This window comes from Oncorhynchus clarkii, chromosome 9 (genome assembly GCF_045791955.1).
Source record: "Oncorhynchus clarkii lewisi isolate Uvic-CL-2024 chromosome 9, UVic_Ocla_1.0, whole genome shotgun sequence".
Classification (NCBI taxonomy): Eukaryota; Metazoa; Chordata; class Actinopteri; order Salmoniformes; family Salmonidae; genus Oncorhynchus; species Oncorhynchus clarkii.
The window spans coordinates 29715002-29742210 of record NC_092155.1 but is presented as its reverse complement, the minus strand read 5'-3'; the positions used below and the strand labels follow the sequence as shown (position 1 = coordinate 29742210).

The 27209-nt window shown below is 44.3% G+C and overlaps 1 protein-coding gene across 5 annotated transcripts in view; it reads left to right on the top strand.

The window, feature by feature from the left end:
• The window catches only part of LOC139416202 (VPS10 domain-containing receptor SorCS2-like), a 337490-nt gene that overhangs the window by 247632 nt on the left and 62649 nt on the right, over positions 1-27209 (top strand). For all 5 annotated transcript variants that reach the window (XM_071164599.1, XM_071164598.1, XM_071164596.1 and 2 more), the window contains exons 4-8: positions 14565-14729; positions 17036-17109; positions 19022-19086; positions 23869-23987; positions 27104-27193. In XM_071164599.1, the coding sequence (XP_071020700.1) occupies positions 14565-14729; positions 17036-17109; positions 19022-19086; positions 23869-23987; positions 27104-27193 (513 nt within the window). The remainder of the gene's footprint in view (positions 1-14564; positions 14730-17035; positions 17110-19021; positions 19087-23868; positions 23988-27103; positions 27194-27209) is intronic.

Here is a 27209-nt window from a genome sequence, read left to right as displayed (position 1 = left end):
TAGCAAAATGGTGCATGTTATTTTTGTACAATATCACTTTTAAAAGAAAAGATGTGAAGGGAAAATGCTTTAACTTCAAAGAGAAGACAAACCCGCACACTGCTCTTGCTCATATCACTTTTTTTTATTGGGGGTGTGGTTTGAGTGGGTGTGTCCTTGCCACCACCAAGACACACCCATCTGTCAGAACCTTGCCAACAGCTCTTTCCCCACACTCAGTCACAGTCCATCTGTAGAAATAAGCAGAGTTGCATCCAAAGTCAATCTGGCGACATCACAATCATGACATTTTGAAATGTTATCATGCTCCCAAGCCAAATCACAGTTGTATTGAGGTAGGCAAATGTTAGCCAGCTAGTGAGGTAGCCAGCTAGTAAGGTAGGCAGCTAGTGAGGTAGCTAGCAATGATAATGATAATCAAAATATACATAACCAGATACATAACCAGCAGTCTATGGTCTAGCTTCCTGTATATTCAGTACATTGGTCCCCACCACCACTGGGGACCAACAAACTCCGACCACCTATTTCCGCATGACAGGGTCCTTCAGCAGGGCATGCAAACCATAATCGGTCAATCCATATAGTGCTTTTCAGTCTCAAATGGCTGTGATCCTTTGAACATGTTGGGGGCGATGAAACAATGGAGTCCCTGAGGGGATTCGTTTATCTGGCCCAGGTGACCCCGGTGGGAGGACTTTGGACCGGGTAAAAAGTGATTGCATTCGTTTTGGAACCAGGCTGCCTCCTCCCGGGCGTGAGCCAGGTGCCACGCTCTGGACGATGGCGAAGTCGGCTCAAACAAAAGTGACGTATTCAAGCCCGTGGAGTAATGAGAAGGATTCTGTGTTTTCACATGACAAAGGGTTTGCTTTTGATAGAAACCCGTTTTCTGCCTTCCCAATGAAAACTAGTTTGATAATTAATAATTGTTGACAACATAACCGAGCGGCACAGATTACTGTTTGATTTGAGAAGGGCGCTCCTCCCTTCCCGCTTTCCCTCGATGACATGATGGGCCATTGCCTGGTTCAACCCGGGCCAGTGTAATAGAACTCCCTCAATGGAGGGAAACAAAGTGGGCGGAGTGGCGATTTGCACATGGAGCTTGGCAAAAAGGGGGTATGACTTGTTTACATAATTGTAATCCAAACCCAACCTTCATTTACTTGTTGTGACACACTGAGGTTCCAAACTTTATGACCAAAATGGTCCTATTTAAACAGCCACATAGGCTGTTTTCAATGGGATTCCTTTTTTTTTTATGGGCAGTCGCTCTTTAAAGCCTACGTGTCGGGCCTTTTGGCCTTCATCAGAGCTTTTAAAAAGTTTATGTTTTCTTTGATGAGATTCAATTTCAAAGTGAAGCAGGGATAAAGTGACGAGGCAAAGTGCCAAGGCATAAAATAAAAGAGAGAAAATACAAGTTGCAACCATGATGAAGTGACGAAATTGGACAAGGCCTCTTTTTAATGTGGAACCTCTGTCCGAGAATGTTGTTGTCAAGGAGGCACAGTGAACAGTTCAATACCTCTCGCTCTCTCTCTCTCTCTCTGTTTTTTAATATCCTCTCCTTGCTGGATGTCCCAGTCTGGCCAAAGCCTATCCAAGGCAAACAGGCAAACACACTCACCACTCAATGCCACTTCATTGATTCCCTTTCTTCTCTTTGTGTGCATGTCCTCATGTTGGAGCAGCAGCTGTGTACTAGCTGGTTGGAGATATTTTGTCTGCAGTCTGATTCCACAGACTAGAAAACCCCATGTTGGGTAAGAGAATGGCCTAGTCGAACACTACGGCTGTAGAATGGAGATGCTTATTATTGTGTGTGTGTGTGTGTGTGTTTGTGTTACCTCCACCGATCCCATTGCACTGATGGGCTAAGTCTCCTTCTGGGAGAACATGAGGAGTCATATTAGGCTCTCAGACTGACTTTCCAATCAGACCCATAATGTACACAAACAAACAAGCACACACAGTACACACACACAGTACACACACACACGCTAAATTATAGAATTCCGACCGTTATCCACTACTATATCCACTACTATTTTATCTTGGCATGTACCCAGGTCTTTTAGTTTTACTATAATTCCTTGACTGCATGTCCATTAAGTACTTAGGTCGGTGAAAGCAGGGCCGGATATGCTTGGGTATCAGAGATTATTATGGTAATATATACAGTTAGGTTCAAAATGGCCAAAGGCACTGCATCCCAGTGCAGGAGGTGACACTACAGTCCCTGGTTTGAATCCAGACCGAATCACATGATTGCGAGTCCCACAGGGCGGCGCACAATTGGCCCAGCGTCGTCCGGGTTTGGCCGGGGTAGGCCGTCATTGTAAATAAGAATTTGTTCTTAACTGGTTAAAAAAAACTTATTTTTTTTACCAACTGAGCTGCAGAGGACCATGCGGACCACTGTATCTCTGATCATTTAAGACGTTGAGATTTCGTAAAATACTATGATGACTATGATGTTTTTGACTATGGAGGCCACGCTCTCTATATCTCGTGAACATTCTCACCAGTCAGAGATTTTCACGTTGTACTGTACTGTGAAAGTATGCTATTATTAAAGTCACAGGTAGAAATGCTTGGCCAGTTTTAGCTCATTTCCCTAGGGACTTTCCGCCCTTCTCCTCACAATGGTCCAATTCGTGGGGACCTCCTCTCTCTATCCCCTCCACTAACCCTCGTCACGCACGCACACACACACTCACACACACACTCACACACTCACACACACAAACACACACACTCACACTCACACTCACACTCACACACACACACACACAAACACACACACGGCACAAAAGACCTACCCCGTTAATTAACTGCTCACAGCGGAAATTAAATATCCTCTCTCTCCACCAACGCCCGGATATCCCCCTAATTATTCCAGTTGTATAATTCAGTGGTTTTTAAAGTGCCACTAATTTTTCCACCGGTGCAGATAAAGTCGCAACTCTCCATATGGCTGGAAATAATCTCTCGGTTTTAAGATCCTTCCTGTTCCCCCGTAATTATCTACACCGGGGGTCCCTGAGTTATCAGTTTGATTGGCAGGCGAGGAGAGAGCAAAGAGGAGCAGCGTGACTTTAATTTGCGCTAATGTAGACTAGAGGTATCAGAGTGACTAGAAAATGTTCATTACAGACTAGATAGTGACTAGATAGTGAATGTGGGATGTAATTGATTACTTTGATTTGGTGACACGCTAGGTTGATTTGGTGTACTTCAGGGCATACACAGCTAACCAAACCAGTTTACTGTTTATTAGGATCTATTGTAGCCCGCAAAGGGTCAGTATTCCAATAGTCCTTTAAAACAAACGGTAACAGTAATTAAACAGTTAACTAACTGTTTAATACAGATGAATTAACACAATTAAAGCATCTCATTTGACCATTTCAGATGGTTATCGTGTAGAGCTCAGATGCATTGGCTTGCAGTGCTCCCTGGACTCCACCCTCTGTGGACTGCACTGAAGGAAATAAGTTGGATTTCATGGTGGGTCCTTGGAAGAGTTTCTTCCTCAAGAATCTGCACACCATTCATCCCTGTTTTTTTTTTTGTCCACGCCCAATGATTTATTTTTTATTCCACTTTTTCAGTCCTATTTTCAGTTATATTCACTTTTGCCGTTCAATCACTCTCATTCAAATTCCATCCCAAACTCTCACAGTCCGACTTTTAAGAGGGCACAGAGTATGAGGTGAATTGGAATGATTAAACTTACTGTGGAATATTTGAGAGGGATGAATGGGAGATTTTTTTCTTAAATACATCAGAGCTTTTACTAGTCAGAAAACCAAACCACTGAGGCCATTTAAAATGTTACACTCCGTCTCTCTCTTTCACTATGCTCTTAGTGGAAGACAAAATAAGAAAGTCTCCTTATTAATTGAATTTTTTTCCATTAAAGTTGAAAAGCACAGTAAATTGTCAGTCTGACTATGCAACTCAGTGTGCCACTAGTTCATTGATCCAGCAACAGTTTTCATCTCTCATTTATTAGGCCTTGAGCCTGGGCTAGAAACAATCACTGTCTCCTCAGCGGCATCTCCTCCCACCAAACACTCTAATTTCCTCTCCGTCTGCCCCCACCATCGATTAACTCCCCCTGTCATGCATGACAATCACTTTCTCTCGATTTGACTATCTCTTAATTACTCTCACTCTTTCTCCCATTCTGTCAATCTATTTCATACATTTGATCCCCCCCCTTTATCTATTTCACTCATTCTTTCTGTCTGTTTGTCACACTTATCGCTATTTCATCCACCCGCTTTCTCTATTTCTATGTTTTTTTCTTTTTTTCCCTTGCTCTCTCTCTGTTTCACTTTTTCTCTCTTTTTCTCCTCTCTCTCTCTCTGTCTGTCTTTTTATTTATTTTTTTCACTTTCACTCATTATCTGAAGGAGACATGAGTCATCATGAGTTAGCAAGATGGCTGCCCGGACTATTTGCGTTGTGTCCCGCCACCCCGCCACCGCCAACCCCTCTTTTACGCTGCTGCTGCTCCTCTCTGTTTATCATCTATGCATAGTCACTTTAACTACACGTTCACGTACATATTACCTCAACTAGCCCGACTAACCGGTGCCCCCGCACATTGACTCTGTACCGGTATCACCTGTATAAAGCCTCACTACTGTTATTTTCACTGTCATTTTACTGTTTTTTTTATTTTTATTTTTACTTATCTTATCTATTTTTTTTAACTTATCTTATCTATTTTTTTTACTTATCTAATACCAATTTTTTTTAAACTTAAACATTGCACTGTTGGTTAGGACTTGTAAGTAAGCATTTCACTGTAAGATCTACACCTGTGGTATTCGGTGTACGTGACAAGATAAACTTTGATTTGATGTGAAGATCAGAGAAGAGAGGTCAATCATATAATCATTTCTCCCTCAACTAGATCAATCAAAGCACCAGAGTGTGTTTGCTCCACTTTCTCCACTGTCTCCTGTACCCTTGGGCACTAGGAAGGAGACACCAGTCACATGGGCTAGCTAGGCTACCGCCCAGAAGCAGAGAGGCAAATCAAAACACTGCTTGAGTGACTAACAGCTCGGTATGTTCAGAGGCAGAGAAACAGTTGATTTTATCAGGGGGTTTTTGGACAGTATTTTCCCCTGTATTCTGAGAATTAGCTTGGCGTCAACTTAATATTTGTATCTGGCACTTTTTCCGCTTAATAGCAATTATCTTGAACTGAACGCCTAAAAACACGGCTGTGAAATGATTGAGCTAATGTGTTTTGTTCCCAGCCTGACAGAGTGTTACATCTCTTATCTGCAATTACTGATTGTTTTTTCATTGTTATTTAGCCTTTATTTAAACTAGGCAGGTCGGTTAAGAACAAATTCTTATTTTCAATGACCGCCTACCAAAAGGCAAAAGGCCTCCTGCGGGGACAGGCCTGGGATTTTAAAAAAAAAATATATATATATATATATATATATATATATATATATATAGGACAAAACACACATAACGACAAGAGAGACAGCACAACACTACATGAAGCCAACACAATAGCATGGCAGCAACACATGACAACACAGCATGGTAGCAACACCACATGAAATCAGCATGTGACTGACAGAACAGGTGTTGTATGGATGACGGCTGCAGTAGGTATCTCATAGGGGAAGTGAGTCCTATAAATGAGCATCAACCAGTGGGTCTTGCGACAGGTATACAGAGATGACCAGTTTACAGAGGAGTATAGAGTGCAGTGATGTGTCCTATAAGGAGCACTAGTGGCAAATCTGATGGCCGAATGGTTAAAAACATCTAGCCGCTCGAGAGCACCCGTACCTGCCGATCTATAAATTATGGCTCCTTAATCTAGCATGGATAGGATGGTCAGTTTGGCAGCTGAGCTGAAAGAGGAGTGATTACGATAGAGGATACCAAAGTCTAGATTTAACCTTAGCCTGCAGCTTTGACATGTGCTGAGAGAAGCACAGTGGACCGTCTAGCCATACTCCCAAGTACTCATATGAGATATCTGCTCATTCGTAAAGCCACATTTCAGGTCCATTCGCTAACCTTCAGGTGATTAGGCCATTTGAACCTTTTTGTACATGTTATGGCTGGCAAATGCAATGTGTACTTTCAACTTTTCTAACGGGGATAGTTGAGAACAATTAGCCCTTCATTTTGTACCAGCTACTCCACAAGCTCACGACAATAGAGAATTGGGCCAGACAACATGCTTTGGTTTTCGTTTTGCAGTCGTAGTTTTTATTGTTTACTTTCGCGATACAGCAATGCAATTGAAATACGTTTGACCCCAAAAAATATGAGTTCACAATCATGAATATATATACAATACAGGAAATAGGCAAGGAAACAAAGGTTTCGTTTTTGCAACGTGCTTTGATTGAATGCTATTAGTGACACTTACCATATATTTGTTAATGAATGGCTATGACGGTTTAGAAATGGTTGTTCTGAACAACTTGTAGTCTTGTAGTCATTCATCATAATAAAATTAGACCCAAGTTTGAAAATGCCCCCAAAAACACACAGGAATGTGTATATAAACAATCAAGACTGTTCAAGGTAATATTATATGCCAATAAAAACACTTATACACCTGTTTCTGGCTTGTTTTACTGCGCCCTGTGAGGGAACGATTGTTTACCCATAAAACATGGCCCCTGCGACATCAATTGCGGTTTACAAGCCGTAGCCTCGTGTGTGTGAGGAATTCACAATCTCCCTCCTTGATTTAGCCTATTTAGGAGTAAGGAGAATGAAAATGCAATGTAAATATGGATAAATCATTTTGCTGCCTCTCTGCTGCGTTCTCACACACCCTAATTTGGTCTCAGCGGGGAATATTTGCTTTTGTGTGTGCGCCTTAGTATTGAATGCCCTTCCTGCAAATAAATACGTATTCGTAAAGGCAGGCAGTCAAATAGATGGTCAAGTTTACCAGACCTCCCGCTTTGTCTAAGGGTTCATTGGCAACCCGGATACAAATTGCCTGGAAAAAGTCTGGTTTTATCGAGTCTGGGCATTGGGGGAGGGGTGGGGTGGGGGGGGTGACACACAGGGTGACCCATGTCATAAATGCTGCCAGCGACCCACCTGGCACTTACTGACTGACCCCTGTGTTCATGGAGCCGTCTGGAACTTTAGCCGCGCGCACACACACACACACACACACACACACACACACACTCAAATATGGACACACGTACAGAGGCACACACACTAAAGCAACTCTCTCTCTGTATCTCCCCCACTCTCTCTCTCTCTAACTATCTATATCTGTCTGTCTCCCTCCTGCTGCTATTTCTCTCTATAGAAAGTCTACACCCATTGAACTTTTTTCACATTTCGTAGCGTTACAAAGTGGGATTGAAATAGATTTAATCATGTTTTTTCTTCTTTATTGATCAACACAAAATACTCCATAATGTCAAAGTGAATTGAAGTTTTATTTATTTATTATTATTAATGAAAATGTATTAAAAAAATAAATCAAATAAAGTCATTGCGTAAGTGTTCACCAACTTTGTTTAGGCCACTCAGGTCACTCAGTCAATACTGAATTTCAAGCACAAATTCAACTGCGAAGACCAGGGAGCCTCATAAAGAAAAGCAGCGATTGGTAGATGGGTAACAACAACACATCAGACATTGAATACATCTTTACGCACGATCAAGTGAATACTGATGCTGTGGATGATGTATTCAATCACCCAGACACATCAGAGATACAGTCGTCCATCTGAACTGAGCTGCAGGACAGGAAGGAGACTGCTCAGAGATGTCACCGTGAGGCCATTGGTGATTTTAGAACGGCTGCGGAGTTCAATGGCTGTGATGGGAGAAAACTGAGGATGGGATCAACGACATTGTAGTGACTCCACAATAATGACCTAAATGACAGAGTGGAAAGAAGAATACACAAATGCAGAATACAAATATTCTAAAAAGTGCATATGTACGCAGCAAGGCATTAAAATAAAACAGCATAAAAAAAACATGGCAAAGGATTACACTTTTTGGCCCGAAATGCAAAGCCTTATGTTTGGGGCAAATCCAACACCTCCCTGAGTAACTGCCTCCTTGTTTTCAAGCATGGTGGTGTCTGCATCACGGTATGCATCCACCACCGTGACATCGACCAAAATACTTTTTTTTCAGGATTAAAAGAAACGAGATGGAGCTAAGCACAGGCAAAACCCTAGAGGAAAACCTGCTTCATTCTGCAGGACAATAACCTAGAACGCAAAGCCAAATCTACACTGGAGCTGCTTACCAAGAAGACAGTGAATGTTCCTGAGTGGCAAAGTTAACGTTTCGACTTAAATCTGCTTTAAACATGGCTGTCTAGCCATGATCCCCAACAATTTGACAGAGCTTGAATAATTTTTTTGAAAGAAATAATGGGCAAATATTGGACAATACAGGCGTGCAAAGCTCATTTGAGACCCAAGAAGACTCACATCTGTAATCGCTGCTCAGGTGTTTATAACATGATTTGAGGGAGGGTGAATACTTATACAATCAAGCTATATTAGTGTTTTCTTTTTCATTAATCCCCTCCAAAATGATCTTCCACTTTGACATTATAGTAGTATTTTGTGTAGATCAATCCCACTTTGTAACACTATAAAATGTGAAGAAATCCAAGAGAAGTGTAGACCTTCTATAGGCGGTGTAAAATATGTCTTGTTTCCCTCCCTCTCTCTCATCTATATCTCTCCTTCCCTGTTTAGCTATGCAGGTATTATGTTTCCCTTTTTGCAAGGTCACCGGCTGGGCTTACCTCTGTTCCTGTTCATCTCCCCACTCCTTCTCACCTCTCTCCCTCTCTCTTTTTGGGCCAGGAAGGCATTTGATTTATCCTCCTGCAAGGTCAGAATGTGGGTTCTCTCTCTCTCTCTCTCTCTCTCTCTCTCTCTCTCTCTTTCTCTCGCTCTCTTTCACTCTCTTTCTCTCTATCCCTCCCTCCCTCCCTCCTTCTCTCTCTTTCTCTATCAGTAGTTCCTCCACCCCTGTCCTGCTAGCTGACTTCAGTGTAAGTGTTTGTGACAGGGATAGGTTATGATGGCGCTGATTGCGCTCTTTGGCTTGACCCGGACAAATTGCCTGTGTGAGTGTCAGGTTCTGTGGCTGGAGGGCAGGAGATCGGACCAAGTCCTGCTCTGCTCTCTCAACCCCACCCTCCTCACTTGCTTCTCCTGTTTCTGTCCTCTCCTTCACACTGTGTGGATGATCCAGTGCACTCTTGTTCTCTGTCGTAGAGATGGTAACTAATCGCCATTCGGCAGTCATCGATATCTTAAATCCATTTGGCATTCTTATTGCAGCAATGCCTATTCTAAGTCAGTTTATCCTCTCTGTCTGTGTTTTAAGTGTGTTATGGTTGAGATAACCTGCTAAAGAGCCATCATTTAGGGGTTTGAGGACATTAGTCAGGTGGATCTATGCATACAGTATGGACACACACACACGTAAACACACAGAGACACATGCACACGCAAACACACACAAACTCCCGCATGCACTAGCTCTGCAGCGAGGGATCCGCACAGATGAACACACTCTTAACTCACTGCGATTACATCTGAAATAATTCCTCAGTGGTCCTGCTCTCTCTCCCGCTCCCCCTCTCGCTCTCTCTCTCTCTCTCCTCTCTCTTTCTCTTTTCTCTCCCTCGCTCCATGTCTCTCTCTCTCTCCCTCTCCCTCTCCCTCTCTCTCTCTCTCTCTCTCTCTCCCTCTCTCTCTCTCTCTCTCGCTCTCTCTCTCTCTCTCTCTCTTTCTCTCTCTCTTTCTTTCTCTCTCTCTCTTTCTTTCTCTCTCTCTCTCTCTCTCTCTCTCTCTCTCTCTCTTTCTCTCTGCATCATGCACAACGTGAAGGCAACAGAAAAAGGAGAGGGACGTGCCAGAGATTGTTTGAACAACTCCTTCATCTACTAATGGGAGAAGGGGAAAGAGAGAGAGAAAGGGGGGATGGGTTGTGGAATGAGAGAGGCAGAGCGAGGAATCTCAGAGACAGATAGCGCTGGGTATGGAGATAGGATCAGAAGGACAGAGAAAATCGGAGACTGACAGAACCTCAAATAGCCACAGGATAGTTAGAGAGATATGTCAAAGAGAGAGGGAGAGGCTGAGCATGAGAGAGAGAGAGTTAGAGGAGAGTGAGAGAGGAAGTCAGACAGAAATGGAAAGAGGGAGTTGGAGGAGGAGACAGTAACAGACAGAATGGTAGGGAGTTTGAGGAGACATATGAGAGAGTGGGAGTTAAAGTGCACATCGTTGTCAATCTGATGTTGGGCACGATAAGCACTGTTCTTGGCACCAGAAGGCATTGAGGCGGAATCTAGGGCACAAGCCGTTACCATAGAGTGGGCCCCACTCACCACTCCTACTCCTCCCTCTACTTGGCAAGACAGAGTCCCATCCGGAAACACTCTCTCTATCTCTCTCTCTCTCTCTCTCGCTCTCTCTTTCTTGTAATGACAATGGTAAAGATTCGTTCTTCAGTAGCCATGGAGCAGAGCCAAGATGGAGCCCCAGAGCCGCCGAGCCGTGTCCTGCCAGTCGCCACCGGTGTAGTACAAATGCACCTGCCTCTTTGGAAACTAATATCCATAATGTACGGAGCCATGGTTAATGCATTAGGAATGTAGCTGTGGGTAGTAGATGCTCTCAGGACCCTTTTCTCTCTCGCTTCCTGACACCTCTAACACCTCTAGTACTACTCTGTATTGGGGCTCTCACACCTCTACCTGGTGTAACGTGTATCGTTTATCACCTAGCCTGCTCCCTGGACAGCTAACACACTTTTGAGTGGTGTGCGGTGTGTGCGCTTGGGCGGGGTCTGACGTGTGCGTGACACGCGGACATAGCTGTGTGTGTGTGCACGACATGATTTGAGTGTTTATGGGTCTGGATATACAGTGTCTCCTGGAGACTTACCTTTATCTGTGTGTTGGGGGAGGGCAGAAAGTGGGTCTCAACTGTATTCATTCGTTTTGTGTACTTTCGCTGAATGTCATGTACTTTCTCATAAGGTTGCGTACTCTCGCATAATGCCGTGTACTTTCTCATAGTGCCGTGTACTTTCTCATGGCACCGTGTACTTTCGCATAGTGCCGTGTACTTTCAAATAGTGGCGTGTACTTTCGCATAGTGCCGTGTACTTTCGCATAGTGCCGTGTACTTTCTCATAGTGCCGTGTACTTTCTCATAGTGCCGTGTACTTTCGCATAGTGCCGTGTACTTTCGAATAGTGCCGTGTACTTTCGCATAGTGCCGTGTACTTTCTCATAGTGCCGTGTACTTTCTCATAGTGCCGTGTACTTTCTCATAGTGCCGTGTACTTTCTCATAGTGCCGTGTACTTTCTCATAGTCCCGTGTACTTTCTCATAGTGTCGTGTACTTTCTCATAGCGCTGTGTACTTTCTCATAGCTAGTCCTGGGGAGATATTAATAATGTCATGTCAATATACTCCTGTTCGCCCAGGCGATCCTTACAACAGCAACTATTCTCTAGTTTATTCACAGCATAACACGGCTCACCACTCACCTATTGCACAGGCCCTGCTCTCACTGAAAATCAACACTGCCAATTTGCATATGTAATTGGGTGGAAAGCAATTGGGCTGGAGCTACGTTTATAGAATGGCAACAGAGAATCACTAACCGAAGGATTCTGTGTTTTTCCTCGGCTCAGGCGGATGGGAGACGTTTACAGATTCGACAAAAAAACTGCACTCACGTGACTCCAAAGGGATGAATGTTATTGTGGTTCATCGTCATCAGTCTGCAGCCTGATAGAGGTGTGTGTGTGTGTGTGTGTGTGTGTGTGTGTGTGTGTGTGTGTGTGTGTGTGTGTGTGTGTGTGTGTTACTGTGCAGTTGGTCGAGCAGGGACAGTAAGTGTAAGGTTCCTTTGACGAGTCTTCAATTCGTTACTGGGTTCTAGGAGACAGACAAAGAGTCAGACTGTTCTTGTGTGATGAATTACATCTGTGATACAAGTGTGTGTGTGTGTGTGTGTGCGCGCCATGGTCCCTTACCATGGTGCCACTGTGTGGGGGACTTTTGTTTACCCAGTAAAGTATACCCAAGGCATTAGCATGTCTTAATCCCTCCAAATGGCAGTGGTATGTCCTCAAGCCACTGAGATCTGTCCCACAACCGTCTATCAAACCATTTCCCATCCCCTTACACACAACATGAATCTTTATAGTACGCGTAGATCCCTGAGCAGATGCGTTTTTAGAAGTGATTATATGACCTAATACACATTGATCCGGGAGGAAGTGACTTTCAATGTTGTTGTTTACCAACAACAGTACTGCCATTTCTATGATATTCCTATTACCATAACTCCGCCAATGTGTCACACACCCACTATGCCGTCTCAAGTGTGGACACAGGAAGTTTTGGGAGCGCTTTTATCTGTGGTGCACAATGGGAGCTCTGTACTGAGGGAGCGTTGAGTTATGAGTTGGAAGAAACCGATTTGAGCAACGGCTGTGGTGAAAAGCGTCTGATTCTGAGAGTCTGGACTCTCCGTACAGGAGCACTATTGTAGTTTCTCTGTCCTAGTGCGCACTTCTCAAAGTTCATGGCTTTGTCGTCGTTGTCGTCGTCGTGAGGGAAGTCAGGGAGAAGGACCAAGTTTGAGGTTTGACTTCGCTTTGCCTTGTTTGGTTGCTTTTCAAGCGGTCGGGGTGTCCTGTCGGCTTGACAACAGCACCATTCATAGTGTGTCAGCGTTACTGCAACACCAGAAGGTTACGGATGGGATAGAAAGCAGCCAGGGGTAGCCTATACTGTTCCTTGATGCCACTTCCTAATCCAATAATAGTAGCTTGGGTCGAAACTATTTCAGGCAGTCTGTAAGGTTATTCGGTCACAAGGTTGTTTATCTGATCCAAGCTGCGGATGTTGTTGTTGTTCAGTTTCTACTTTTTGCTACTTTTATGAAGCTTTGTTGCTTATCTCAAATGTTTAAAAAAAAAAAAAGTCAAATCCGTAAGCTGTTGTTATAAAGGGGAGGTCAGAGAGGGCCAGAACCCGGCTTTGGTTAAGGTGTGTGACGTCAGAACGGTCCTCTCACAGTGGTCATCAGGTCAAGCTGGGTGAGTTCTGTTTAAACAAGAGGTATTGGAATAGGCCGACATTTTGATGGATGCGTCCCCCAGGGATAGCAGGGCAATTTGGGAACACACACACACACACACACACACACACAACAAAGTATGTCTCTTGGCCTTTGAGATTCCTAGATACTTCTCCTCCACTTCATTTTTTCTGCTGTCTATCCCTCCATCTCTCCGTCCTTCCTCAGTTCCTTCCATCTCTGTGAACGAAAGAGAAGTGTCCCTTCTCTCCGGGGGCAGTGTGGCAGCTGTCTGCAGGCAGAACAAACAGCCAGGCTAGGAGTTGTTAATTGACCGTGGCGATCCATAGAAGGCTGCTTAGACCCGGCTCGCTCAACCCTGACACGCGTGCATGCGCACCCCCACACAGCACACAAACACACAGCCCGGATTGGGGAGCCAGTGCGATGCAGAGCGGAGCGCCCTAAGGAATGTCATTATAATTTGGGGGGTTATTTTACCCCCTTTTTCTCACGAAATGTGATGATATCCAATAGCAATCTTGTCTCATCGCTGCAACTCCCCAAAGGGCTCGGGAAAGGCGAAAGTTGAGTCGTGCGTCATCCGAAACATGACCCGCCAAAAACCGTGCTTCTTAACACCCGCCCGCTTAACCCAGAAGCCAGCTGCACTAATGTGTTGGAGGAAACACCGCTCAACCGACGACTCGAAGTCAGCCTACAGGCGCCCGGCCCACCACAGGAGTGCGCTGAGCCAAGTAAAGCCCACCCGGCCAAACCTTCCCCTAACCCGGGCGACGCTGGGCCAATTGTGACACAGCCTGGGATCAAACCCGGGTCTGTAGTGATGCCTCAAGCCTTAGACTGCTGCACCACTCGGGAGGCACTAAGTAATGCTCAATTGCATGCATGGGGGGGCCTAGCAATAGTGAGAGGAAGAGAGAGTAAGTACGCTAGCTTGTGCAATCAATTGGCCCAAATTCAGTGTGTATGCAAAATGTAGATGAACATTTTTCCCATCTTGCTCCGACTGTTCCCTTATCTCTGATTATTGCAGATGACAGAATATTGAGCGATCTGATTGGATAATACGTTTTGTGTTGCTCAGCCCTTTAGGTGGTTTACCTCTGTGTGTCCAACACTTAATGATGATTGGTGAGATGGTAAGCTCGGAGTTCCCCCGTTTAACGTGTCCCTGTTATGAGCTATGAAAGGGAATATTAGATCATCAATATGGTGTCGCCACGGAGTAAGCCTTGAGAGTGGCCCTGGTTGGAAATATGGCGTGCGTGGGTGCATGCTTCTCTCCACACCTACCACACGTACCACATTTCAACCCCAGAAACCCAAATCAAACATTACCACATTAACATTACCCTATACAGTACGGACCTTATCCTTATCTCCCTTCTAACCTCTGACCTCTGACCTCTCTCTGTCAGGTGATCCTAGTGAGCTCGTCCATTAACGAGCGTGACCAGATGCTGTTCATTAGTACAGACGAGGGCTCCTCGTTCCAGCGACAGCCCCTCTCCTTCACCGCGGAGACCCTCCTCTTCCACCCCAAGGAGGAGGACAAGGTGCTGGCTTACTGCAAGGAGGGAAAGGTGGGTCAATGTCAAAATTAGAGATAATTGTGCTTTTGTGGGGATATCTATTTCATGTTCATAGCATTTCTATCAGTTCACAATTAACAGAAATATATGTTGTAAATATGCTAAAATACTTTGAGCAGCGAACTTGTTTTGGACAGATATACTTTCCCTTTACAGTGCTACTTAATGCACAGCTAGGATAGCCTTGCCCTAGCAAATGTAGTGTGTCGTGTTGTGTGGCGTGGGTAGCCTAGCGGAAAGAGCATTGGGCCAGTAACTGAAAGGATGCTCGTTCGAATCCCCGAGCCGTCAAAGTCGAAAAATCTGCCAATGTCCCCTTGAACAGGGTCGCTGTTGTTAATGGCTTGCCGTGACCTTAGTCTCCAAGGGTGTCTTAGGGGGAGTTGGGATATGCGAAAAAAAAGTTCACCCATGCTGTATATATGTGTGAAATATGACAAAAAAATGGACTTTGTGTTGTTTTATTCAGCGTGGTTGTAATGATATAGCCGACAGTGTGGGGAATACGGAGTGTGTTGAATTGACCAACTATACGTACAGTGGGAAAAAAAATGCCCTTAGTCACAGATCTCTGTAGGATCAGCTTACCTTCCCCAGATCCCAACCGTTTTTAAATCCATAACCATTGGGGTAGTAAAACACAAAACTGACCATAGGTCAGTGTCGAGGGACAGTTCTGCTTCACATTTGGCATCGTCTCCGATCTCTCCTCAGATAACTCACAGTCATAGTAGCAACAGAAAATGGAGGGACCTCCACTTGAATCATTTAGAGTTAATTAAACAAGAAATTAAATGAGGTTTTAATCTGTTCCATATGGCCAGGCTACAGATGGAGAGTAAAAAAAAAGTCATTTAACAGTACAGAAAAATCATTTAGTGGAAGAAAGAGATGGGAGGCCTACGGTGGCCCCCCTCTCCTCCAAACGCCTGTTAGAATTCATATATTTGTATGGGAGAGATGATTGGTGAGATAATGCCCCTTGCGATTGGTTATCCTTTGGAGATGTTGCTGTGGTCAGGTTTGATTTTTCTTGGTTCAGCCAGTCCGGTTTTATTACGTTTGATCCTATCGATTCAATTGGGCTTTCTGGATTTCAGTGAGAGATTCAGTGTTTGCAAAGGTTTGTTGTCTTCTGCTAAAGTGTGTATGCACCTGCAATACCCTATGTGCGTGTCAGCGGAGGCTGCTGAGGGGAGAACGGCTCATAATATTGGCTGGAACGGAGGCAATGGGATGGTATCAAACCATGTGTCTGATGTATTTGATGCCATTACATCTTTTCCGCTCCAGCCATTTGTGTGTGTGCGTGTGTGTGTGCGCGTGTGTGTGTGTGGCAGTAAGGGAATGTGTGCAGGCTTGCTGGTGAAACCTTTTTTGTGCTGTTTATGTCTGCTGGGATACCTGGTGAGAAAATCAATACATATTCATTATTAAGCCGATCAATGGTACACACACACACACACACATACATGGAATAACCAACTAAGATTAATAGAGGTTAGCCTGAGGTAGGTGAACCGTGGAATTCTCTTGCTTGACTTACTGGACCGGATGTTCTTCAGCACAATTTACTACACACTGAGGGATGTTCTTCAGCACAATTTACTACACACTGAGGGATGTTCTTCAGCACAATTTACTACACACTGAGGGATGTTCTTCAGCACAATTTACTACACACTGAGGGATGTTCTTCAGCACAATTTACTACACACTGAGGGATGTTCTTCAGCACAATTTACTACACACTGAGGGATGTTCTTCAGCACAATTTACTACACACTGAGTAATGTTCTTCAGCACAATTTACTACACACTGAGGGATGTTCTTCAGCACAATTTACTACACACTGAGGGATGTACTTCAGCACAATTTACTACACACTGAGGGATGTTCTTCAGCACAATTTACTACACACTGAGGGATGTTCTTCAGCACAATTTACTACACACTGAGGGATGTTCTTCAGCACAATTTACTACACACTGAGGGATGTTCTTCAGCACAATTTACTACACACTGAGGGATGTTCTTCAGCACAATTTACTACACACTGAGGGATGTTCTTCAGCACAATTTACTACACACTGAGGGATGTTCTGACACCATAAAATCACCAATACTGAGATGAAAAGCTATGACAATCATCCATTTCACCTCTTTATCCATACAACTCCTGTTTTGTGGGGCATTTACGATTTTTTTGTCATATCAATTTATGACATTAGCTACAACTTTGTTGTAAAGAACCTTGGTGTCATTGTTTGATAGTTTGATTGTTTTCTATTCAAAGCTCTATGTGTCCACGGATTTGGGCCGGAAGTGGACTCTAATGCAGGAACGAGTGACCAAGGACAGGATATATTGGTCAGTGATTTTCTATTCCTGTTACAGTATGTCTCCCACTTGCTTTACAGTACTGGAACTCTGGCCTTTACATTGTCACACCCTCACTCACAAAATGTAGCTGTGATCAACTCACGGGTTAGAGAGTTTTTTTTAATTTGAGGTTTATCTCCTCACTCCTTCTGCATCCTCTCTCTCTCTCTCTCTCTCTCTCTCTCTCTCTCTCTGTCTCTGTCTCTGTCTCTGTCTCTGTCTCTCTCTCTCTCTGTCTCTGTCTCTGTCTCTCTCTCTGTCTCTCTCTCTCTCTCTGTCTCTCTCTCTCTCTGTCTCTCTCTCTCTCTCTCTATCCCTCCCTCCCTCCTTCCCTCGCTCCTGTTCTGAGTGTACCCAGAAGGTCATAGAGACAGTTCCTGCCTGTTTGCTGCTCTCGCCTCTCAGAAATGATCTCTGTTCCCCTTGGATCCAGATCAGTGGTTGTAAAGCCATTAGTGTTGAGACCTGGACATTTGTCCGTCCCTAACACCAAATCATCCCCAGCACATCTTACTGTATGAGGATAGATAGGTTAGTTCCAAAGTCTGTTTTGAGTCAAGCAGATGTTCTGGCTAATATCTGATCTAGGATCAGATTACCCAACACAAATCGGACCTTCGCCCCCACTATCAGTTGAGATGTAAAACTGATCCCAGATCTGGGTATAGAGGCAATTCCCTTACACTTTACAACGCATTGCATTTCACATATGGATACCATTACAAAGGCATTAGAAAAACCTTTTTTATGATGTATGTATTGGCACTAGCTGTAGGAAATGAGAGATCAAAAGATTACGTACCATATACGTAATCCAAGCACCACATTTGTATCCCTAACCACTGGCTACCAATAAAATATCACCACATATACTTTGCTTTGGCCAGTGACTCCCCAAACAGTCTAATAGCGAGTATGTAATGAGATGTAAAATACTAACAGAGACACAGAAGTGACATGCCTAGGGAGTTGTTCCTAGTCAAGTCATATGGACAAGCAAAACATTTCTCTCTCGCTAGAACACATTAGGACCCAGAGTTTTTTTTTCTGACCACGTGACCTGACCAAGAAAAACTCTTGGCCCTGAAAAATCCTCTCAAAGCATCCGTGCTTTCCGAATTGCCAGAATTAGCTAATAGTTGGGTCTGGAATAGCTTTATCCTCACTGCGTGGCCTACTGCTCCTAAAAGAGCGGAAGAGAAGAGTGGTCTGGGGTCCTTATAAATCAGGAACACTTTAAAGAGCTAGTCAGCTTCTATCTGGCAGGGTGGTCCGTCCGACAAGATGGACGCCAGACACTAGTGCTTTGTACCACTTTCTCAACACGTTCAGAGTTGGGTTTAGAGGTATTTCAACTATTTATCTTGTGTAAAGCATTGCTGGCTAGTGGCTATCCCATGAAATAGAACAGATGTGAATTGGTTATGGGTGGTGAAATGGTGGCTCGTATGCTGCTTGAGGCCAAGAGCAGACAGGAAACACAACTCAGAGAATGACACAGTATGTGAGGAGAATACGGACGTCAGGAAATATGTGAAATAGAATGCAACTTTTTTCCAGAAGGAGTTTTGTTCACTCTATTTCTCCCTCCCTCCCTCCTTTCCTCTTCCCTACCCCCTTCATTCTCTCCTTCTCTTCTCCAGCTTGCTAATTGCTCATAAAGCCTCTTTATAGGGAGCGCAATGGAGGTTTTTATATCTCACCTATATCTTTATAGAGCTGGGGAGATTTCACAGACTTCCCTGCCGACTTCTAATCAGATTCACTTTACTAGGAGGACAGAGAGAAAGTGACGATAGGAAGAGGGGGGGGGGGGGGGAGCAAAGGAGGTTAAGTGCACGACAAGTTTGGTTATGTTTTCCCCAACTGCCCACTTTAATACTAACCTCCTCTGTCTCAGGTCTGTGGCTGGTGTAGATGTGGACCCTGACTTGGTGCATATGGAGATGCAGGACACAAGTGGAGGTACGATGCACTTCTTTCAGTGTGCACGCATGTCTGGATGGATTCTGTGAGCTACATCTTTGACCTCTTTCTCACCGACCAAATGCGATTCTTCTCGAATCCCCTAAACACACATTGCTACCCTCAACTACCCTCTCATGCTATTCCTCTCCCTTGAAGACAAGTCTGCCTGTGCAATGCTCTCAACTCCTCACTCAACTCCCACAGGCACCAGGATTATCATATCATTATTTGATATTATCATTATATTATATTACCATGGATTATCATATCATCAGCCAGCCAGGTTAGCTCTGCACAACCCACCAAGGGGAATAGGTGTGTGTAGTGTGGGGGTTGGGGATGGTTGTGTGTGTGTGTGTGTGTGTGTGTGTGTTTGTGCCCAGATGTAAACATTTGTGTGTGTCTGCATGCCTATGTTAGAATGTACAGTACCAGTCAAAATTTGGGACATAGGTACATTCTTTATTTTTTACTATTTTCTACATTGTATAATAATAGTGAAGACATGAAAACTATGAAATAACACATATGGAATCATGTAGTAACCAAAAAAGTGTCAAGTGAATTAAAATGTTTTATATTTGAGATTCTTCAAAGTTGCCAACCTTTGGCTTGATGACAGCTTTGCACACTCATGGCATTCTCTCAACCAGCTTCACCTGGAATGCTTTTCCAACAGTCTTGATGGAGTTCCCACATAAGCTGAGCACTTGTTGGCTGCTTTTCCTTCACTCTGGGTCCAACTCATGACAACTACCTACCGATCCTCGACTTCGGCGATGTCATCTATAATATAGCCTCCAACACTCTACTCAACAATTTGGATGCAGTCTATCACAGTGCCATCAGTTTTGTCACCAAAGCCCCATACACTACCCACCACTGCGACTTGTTGGTTGGCCCTCGCTTAATACTCGTCGCCAAACCCACTGGTTACAGGTTATCTACAAGTCTCTGCTAGGTAAAGCCCCGCCTTATCTCAGCTCACTGGTCACCATAGCAGCACCCACTCGTAGCACGTGCTCCAGCAAGTACATCTCACTGGTCACCCCCAAAGCCAATTCCTCCTTTGGCCGCCTTTCCTTCCAGCTCTCTGCTGCCAATTACTGGAACGAGCTACAAAAATTCCTTAAGCTGGAGACTCATATCTCCCTCACTAGCTTTAAGCACCAGCTCTCAGAGCAGCTCACAGATCACTGCACCTGTGCATAGCCCATCTGTAAACAGCCCATCTATCTACCTCATCCCCATACTGTATTTATTTATTTATCTTGCTCCTTTGCACCCAGTATCTCTACTTGCACATTCATCTTCTGCACATCTTCCATTCCAGTGTTTAATTGCTATATTGTAATTACTTTGCCACCATGGCCAATTTATTGCCTTAACTCCCTTATCTTACCTCATTTGCACTCACTGTACATAGACTTTTTGTTTTCTTTTTTGTACTGTATTATTGACTGTATGTTTGTTTATTCCATGTGTAACTCTGTGTTGTTGTATGTGTCGAATTGCTATGCTTTATCTTGGCCAGGTTGCAGTTGCAAATGAGAACTTGTTCTCAACTAGCCTACCAGGTTAAATAGGTGAAATAAGGTGGAACAAAAATGTCAAAAAATAAAAATAAACTCATCCCATGATTGTGGAGGCCAGGTTATATAATGCATCACTCTCCTTCTTGGTCAAATAGCCCTTACAAAGCTTGGAGGTGTGTTGGGTCATTGTCCTGTTGAAAACAAATAATAGTCCCACTAAGCACAAACCAGATGGGATGGTGTATCGCTGCAGATTGCTGTGCTAGCCATGCTGGTTAAGTGTGCCTTGAATTCTAAATAAATCACAGACATTGTCACCAGCAAAGCACCCCCACACCATCACACCTCCTCCTCCATGCTTCACGGTGGGAACCACACATGCGGCGATCATCTGTTCTCCTACTAGACACGGCGGTTGGAACGAAAAATCTCAAATTTGGATTCATCAGACCAAGGTACAGATTTCCACCGGTCTAATGTCCATTCCTCGAGTTTCTTGGCCCAAGCAAGTCTCTTCTTCTTTTTAAATGTTTTTAAATGTAAAGTCTATTTTTATTGGTTTCCTTAGTAGTGTTTTCTTTGCAGCAATTTGACCATGAAGGCCTGATTTACGTAGTCTCCTCTGAACAGTTGATGTTGAGATGTGTCTGTTGAACTCTGTGAAGCATTTATTTGGGCTGCAATCTGTGGTGCAGTTAACTCCAATGAATTTATCCTCTGCAGCAGAGGTAACTCTGGGTCTTCCTTTCCTGTGGCGGTCCTCATGAGAGACAGTTTCATCATAGCGCTTGATGGTTTTTGCGACTGCCCTTGAAGAAACTTTCAAAGTTCTAGAAATGTTCCGGATTGACTGACCTTTATGTCTTAAAGTAATGATGGACTGTCATTTCTCTTTTCTTATTTGAGCTGTTCTTGCCATAATATGGACTTGGTCTTTTACCAAATAGGGCTATCTTCTGTATACCACCACTACCTTGTCACAACATAACTGATTGGCTCAAACACATTAAGAAGGAAAGATATTCCACAAATTAACTTTTAACAAGGCACACGTGTTATTTGAAATGCATTCCATTTGGCTACCTCGTGAAGCTGGTTGTGAGAATGCCAAGAGTGTGCAAAGCTGTCATCAATGCAAAGGGTGGCTACTAAGAATCTAATATATTAAATATATATTTGTTTGGTTACTACATGATTCCATATGTGTTATTTCATAGTTTTGATGTCTTCACTACTTCAACAATGTAGAAAATATTTTTTAAAATAAAGAAAAACCCTTGAATGAGTTGGTGTGTTCAAACTTTTGATTGGTACTGTATGTGTGTATGCGATAGAATGTGTTCGGTACACTTTCACAACCCGCAATCCCACAGTGTAGACCAGGAGAAGTATAGAATCTGAGACTCAAAGGCACAAAAGGAAGGAGAGGAAGTACACATGAAGGACAAAGGAAGGAGAGGACATGTTAATAATACCTTGTTTACTTAACACAGTTTTCCTGATAAAATTAAGTCACCAAAGTGTCATACTTAAAATGTGTCATCATCCTCCCCCAGAAAGTGAGAAACAACTCCCAAATCCCATATATGTGTCTATACTTTCTGATTGTGTACCGGACAGAGTGTGAAACCTGTCATCCTGAACAAGCCCGGCCGTGTTTTTTTCAGAGAACCAGAGAGTCTGTCTGTCTGGGCCAGCTGCCCAGGCAGGAGAGCTCTTTCCTGGGCTAGGCAGGGCCACATGGTTCCCATCTACCCCACCCTCCCCCGCCTCTCTATCGTATGGCAGCTCATACATCCAGACGGATGGGTTAGAGGGGCCCATGCGACCAGGCATGCCAGGGCAAGCTGTTCCCCCTGCGCCACCCTGTCACCCTGGGTCCTGTCAAGGTTAAACGATGACAGGTAGCAGGGGGGATGGTGGGTGGCCTGGTCACATAGTGGAGCTGAACCCCAGGGAGAGGCCTAGTTCTAAAACAAATCCTGGGATTTGCTTAGGGTCTGTGCCCAGGGATGGTGGGTGATGAGGGGGGTAGATGGGGGGAGGGGGTACAGGTGATGGGTTGATGGATGAAGCAGGCTCGCTGGGAGACTGGCAGGGTCTGTGTGTGTGTCATTGGGGAGATTGATGTGGGGAGCGTTACGGGTGCTAATGCAAACACACGGGCACCCTTTTGTCTCGTCACACACCCAGATGCATACAGCAGCACACTGAGGGAGTGCACGTAGACTCACATAATCATGTTGGGGGGAAAAACTCGAAGTAACGTCCTGTTCTCTCACTATCACTAATCTTTCACGCCATCTTTGAAACTATACGCACAATTCATGTCGGAAACCGTGGTGGTCTTGGATGTTCTGAAGAGATGACGGTAAGGCCCCCAAAAAACGTCTGCACTTTTCCTGCGTTCTTCCCTTTTAGTCTGTTCTTTCCCAGAAGTTTCTCTTTCCAGCTGCTACGTTGTTTCGTGATACGTGGTTTTCAGTTGTTTTGCGTTATTTCCTTGTTATTTCCTCCTCAGCCGGGTCAGGCAGCGAGAGTGTAGCAGGTCCGTGCGCCGGATGAATAAGTGTACGTGTCACAAGCTGGAAGTGAATGCTTAACCAATCTAATTGCCTTTTAATGAGTTCTCCCCGTATGCTGTTTTGATTAAACGTCTGAGCGGTCAGCCAGACTGGAACAAAAGTTAAGCAATAATAAACAACAGGAGAACGAAAGAGAGACAACTTGAAAAAAGTAAAAAGTAGAACTTAAGACCCCCCCCCCCCCCCCCCAAGATAAAGTTCGATTTTGTGGTGTTTTGGACTGTTTGCATTTTCTTCCAACGCTAGCTTGTCACTTCCTGCTGATGTGTTTTCAGCGGTCTTGCCGCTACTGACTGTCGTTGCTGATGCAGCTGCTGCTGTGTGAAATTCAATACGGTTTAGCGTCGCGACAGAAGCTAACCCAACCCGCTCTGCCTTTCTGTCGGAGGCTACGCCTGATCCCCCTGACATTTTGACTGGTAGAGAAGTAAGGCACCTCATGAAGATGTGCCGTATCTAATACAGCTCAGCACTCAAAGCACCCCCTGTCTACCTGATGACTTTCAATATATCCGCCTCTCCTTTTCTTAGTCTGTCTGGTCTCTCTCACTGTCCCTCTCTCTCGCACGCATGCACACTAAATCTGACCACACTACAACTGTATCCACACTGTTTATCCCTCTAAAAGTTTCACTTTCATCTTATTTGTCTCTCCCCAGGGTACCTGTACGTGACCTGTCTGATCCAAAACTGCTCAGACAAGATGGTGACGGCTCAGTTCCTGGGGAAGATCGACCACAACTCTCTCTCAGTCCAAGACGACTACATCTTTGTCAAGGTAAAGAGACATTTACAAAACCCTTTGTTGTTGTGATATGTCTTCATAATTGTTTGGTTATTAATGTGCCACAATGGTATCTCTTTCTTAATCTACTCGCTTTGGCATTCAGGTAGGAAGGAACAGTCGCTTGTTAGGACATTGTACATCATATGATGGAGATCCCATAGTACGGTAGCTACAGCCACCAGGTTATTATGTGATGAGAGAGAGGGAGAGCGCGCAAGAGAGAGAGAGCGCATTTACAAATAAGGTTTAAAGAAATGTTACTCAATCTAAATATTGTGTGTGAGAGAAATGGAGAGAGGAAGAGAGAGAGACAGACAGAGGAAGAGAGAGAGAGAGAGACAGAGGGAGAGGGAGAGATCAAGGGAGGGAAGGAGCATTTAAAAATCTCATTACGTGTGGAGGCCTGTGCAGGGTCAGTAGCAACAAAAGATTGGACTATTATCCCCAGGGATTATCCCTGGAGCATTACTAACTACTAGTACTAGGCTGCTGGGAGGGATGTGGGTTAGGGGGACAGTCATTCCTCAAAGCGCACACACACTCACACACACACACACACACACACACACACACACACACACTGAGACACATACTTAAAGAGACACACTGAAACACACAGAAACACACAGAGAGAGACACACTAGTGTGTGTGCCCAAAGAGCTCTATTTTCCTGTCATCCAACAAATGTAAAAGCCTGTAGTTTGCTAAATGCCATTTTCTCTGGGATTGGAACCTGTGCTATTGTCACGCCCTGACCTTAGAGCTTTTTATGTCTCTATATGTTCTTTTTTTCTATGCTTTTGTATTTCTTTGTTTTGGCCAGGTAGGGTTCTCAATCAGGGACAGCTGTCTATCGTTGTCTCTGATTGGGAACCATACTTAGGTAGTTTTTTCCCACAGGGTTTTTGTGGGTAGTTAATTTCTGTTTAGTGTTTTGCACCTTACAGGACTGTTTCGGTTATTCCCTTTGTTATTTTTGTTATAGTGTTCAGTTCCAATAAAAAGCATGAGCACTTACCACGCTGCGCTTTGGTCCGATTCCTCATCTTCAGACGACGAAAACCTTTACAGCTATGGTCAGATAACATGAAAATAAAGCTCTTTGGCCACGCATACCAGTGTTGGCTTTGCCGTCGAAATAAGGATGCATCAGCAAAAAAGAACCCCATACCTACCGGGGCCCTTGTTAAGGTCAACGGCATCAGGAACTTTACCCAGTACCAGGACATTTTAACCACTAACCTCTGCTAGGAAGCTGAAACTTGGCCACAAAGTGGATCTTCCAGCAAGATAATTAACCTATAAGCACACATCAAAATCCACAAAGGAAATGGTTAATTAATCACAAAATCAAAGTTTCGCAATGGTCATCTCAGTCTCTGGACTTATATGTGGTTTGAATAGAAAAGGGCAGTCCGGCACAGATGAAGGATAATCGAGGATCTGGGAAGATTCTGTATGGAGGAATGGTCGAAGATCCCTCCCAATGTGGTCTCCAATCTCATAAAACATTTTATTTTAGAGGCTCAGTGCCGTTATCCTCGCAAGTTGAGGTATTGAAATGTATTGAAATAGGGGGCCAATCAATTTTGAGCCTTGTCTTTTTGAGAGAGAAAAAAGAAGCTTACCTGTTATTCAAACAAAATCTCTTTCTCTGAGCAATTGTATTCATATAAAATAATATCATTTTGAACATGTTTTGAGAATACCACAGAGCCCAGTATTTGTCTTGTTTATTTTATACAGTCTGTTAATGTTCATCTTCATTACATTTGAGTCATTCAGCAGACGCTCTTATCCAGAGCGACTTACAGGAGCAATTTTGGGTTAAGTGACTTGCTCAAGGGTACCAATACTTTTGGGACCTGACTATATACTGTACACATGCAAATAAGCACACGCAGATACTGTTCGAATGCCCAGAAGCACACACACTGAGACACACACGTGTAGTAACCAGCTCAGAAGCGCCCACACATACACGAGTGAAATGACAGATGCTCATGCCAACGGTATGCTTGTGTCCGTGGGGTGGGTGGGTATCAGATACTGAGCTGTATGGAAATGCAGACTCAGACAAACAGTGAGAGAGAGCGCCAGTGTTGGCATTGGCACACACACCTACTAGCTTAACATCCACAGAAAAACATTCCAGCTTAACATCCACGTCGCTGGCCTGAATAAACTGGTCTTCAGCTTAGCTCGGCAGATATCGTTCAAAGTTTGGTCATCTTGCATCTACTTCCCACCAGTGAGATCAGGGCCTCGTATTCACAAAACGCCTCAAAGTAAGACTGCTGTTCTAGGATCTGGTCACCCCTGTCTGGTTCATTATTATCTGAAAGGAAAAACTGATCCTAAATCACTACTTCCCACTTACCACAAACAGCCAAGCAGACGGTATTGAGCTGACACCACTGATCTCTCACAGTGCTAACAAACGTTCACACTTCCCCCATACTGTAAAATATGATGTCGATGGGCTTTTTTAACCGGGTCAGCACTCATCTTCTGTGATTGGATGATTCCACCTCAGCATGAGACAGCACAACTTCATCATTACCCAGAAGCCTCCTGCTGGGATTTGCATACTCTCTGTCTCTCGTTCTCGCTCGTTCTCGCTCGTTCTCGCTCGCTCCTTCTCTCTCTCACTCTCTCTCTGTCTCTCTTCCCCTCTCTCTCCCTCTCTCTCTGTCTCGCTCTCCCTCCCTCTCTCTCTCTCTCTCTGTCTCTCTCTCTCTCTCGCTCTCTCTCTCTGTCTCTCTCTCCCTCCCTTTCTCTCTCTCTCTGTCTCTATGTCTCTCTCTCTCTCTCTCTCTTTCTCTCTCTCTCTCTCTGCTGAGGAACTGTATTTCTGCTGAGCTCATCTCTCTCTTCAGGGAATAACAGATGGTGCACCTCCCGTTCACCTGTGGTGGTTAGGTTACTGGTGTGCACCTTTTCTCTCACCTTGTTTCTATTTCTTTCTCTCCATCTGTCGCTCTCTGTTTCGGTCATAAGGATCGGTCATAAGTGGATCGGTCGTAAGGATCGTGGTGTGAGAGACATTGAGTTAGTCATTGACGTGGTGTGTGTGTTTCTCTCTCCCTATCTGTCTGTTACCTAGGTGACCACAGGAAACCGCACCAAGCACTACGTTTCATACCGACGGAATGAGTTTGTCCAGATGAGGTTCCCTAAATACGCTCTACCAAAGGTACAGTACATGAAAT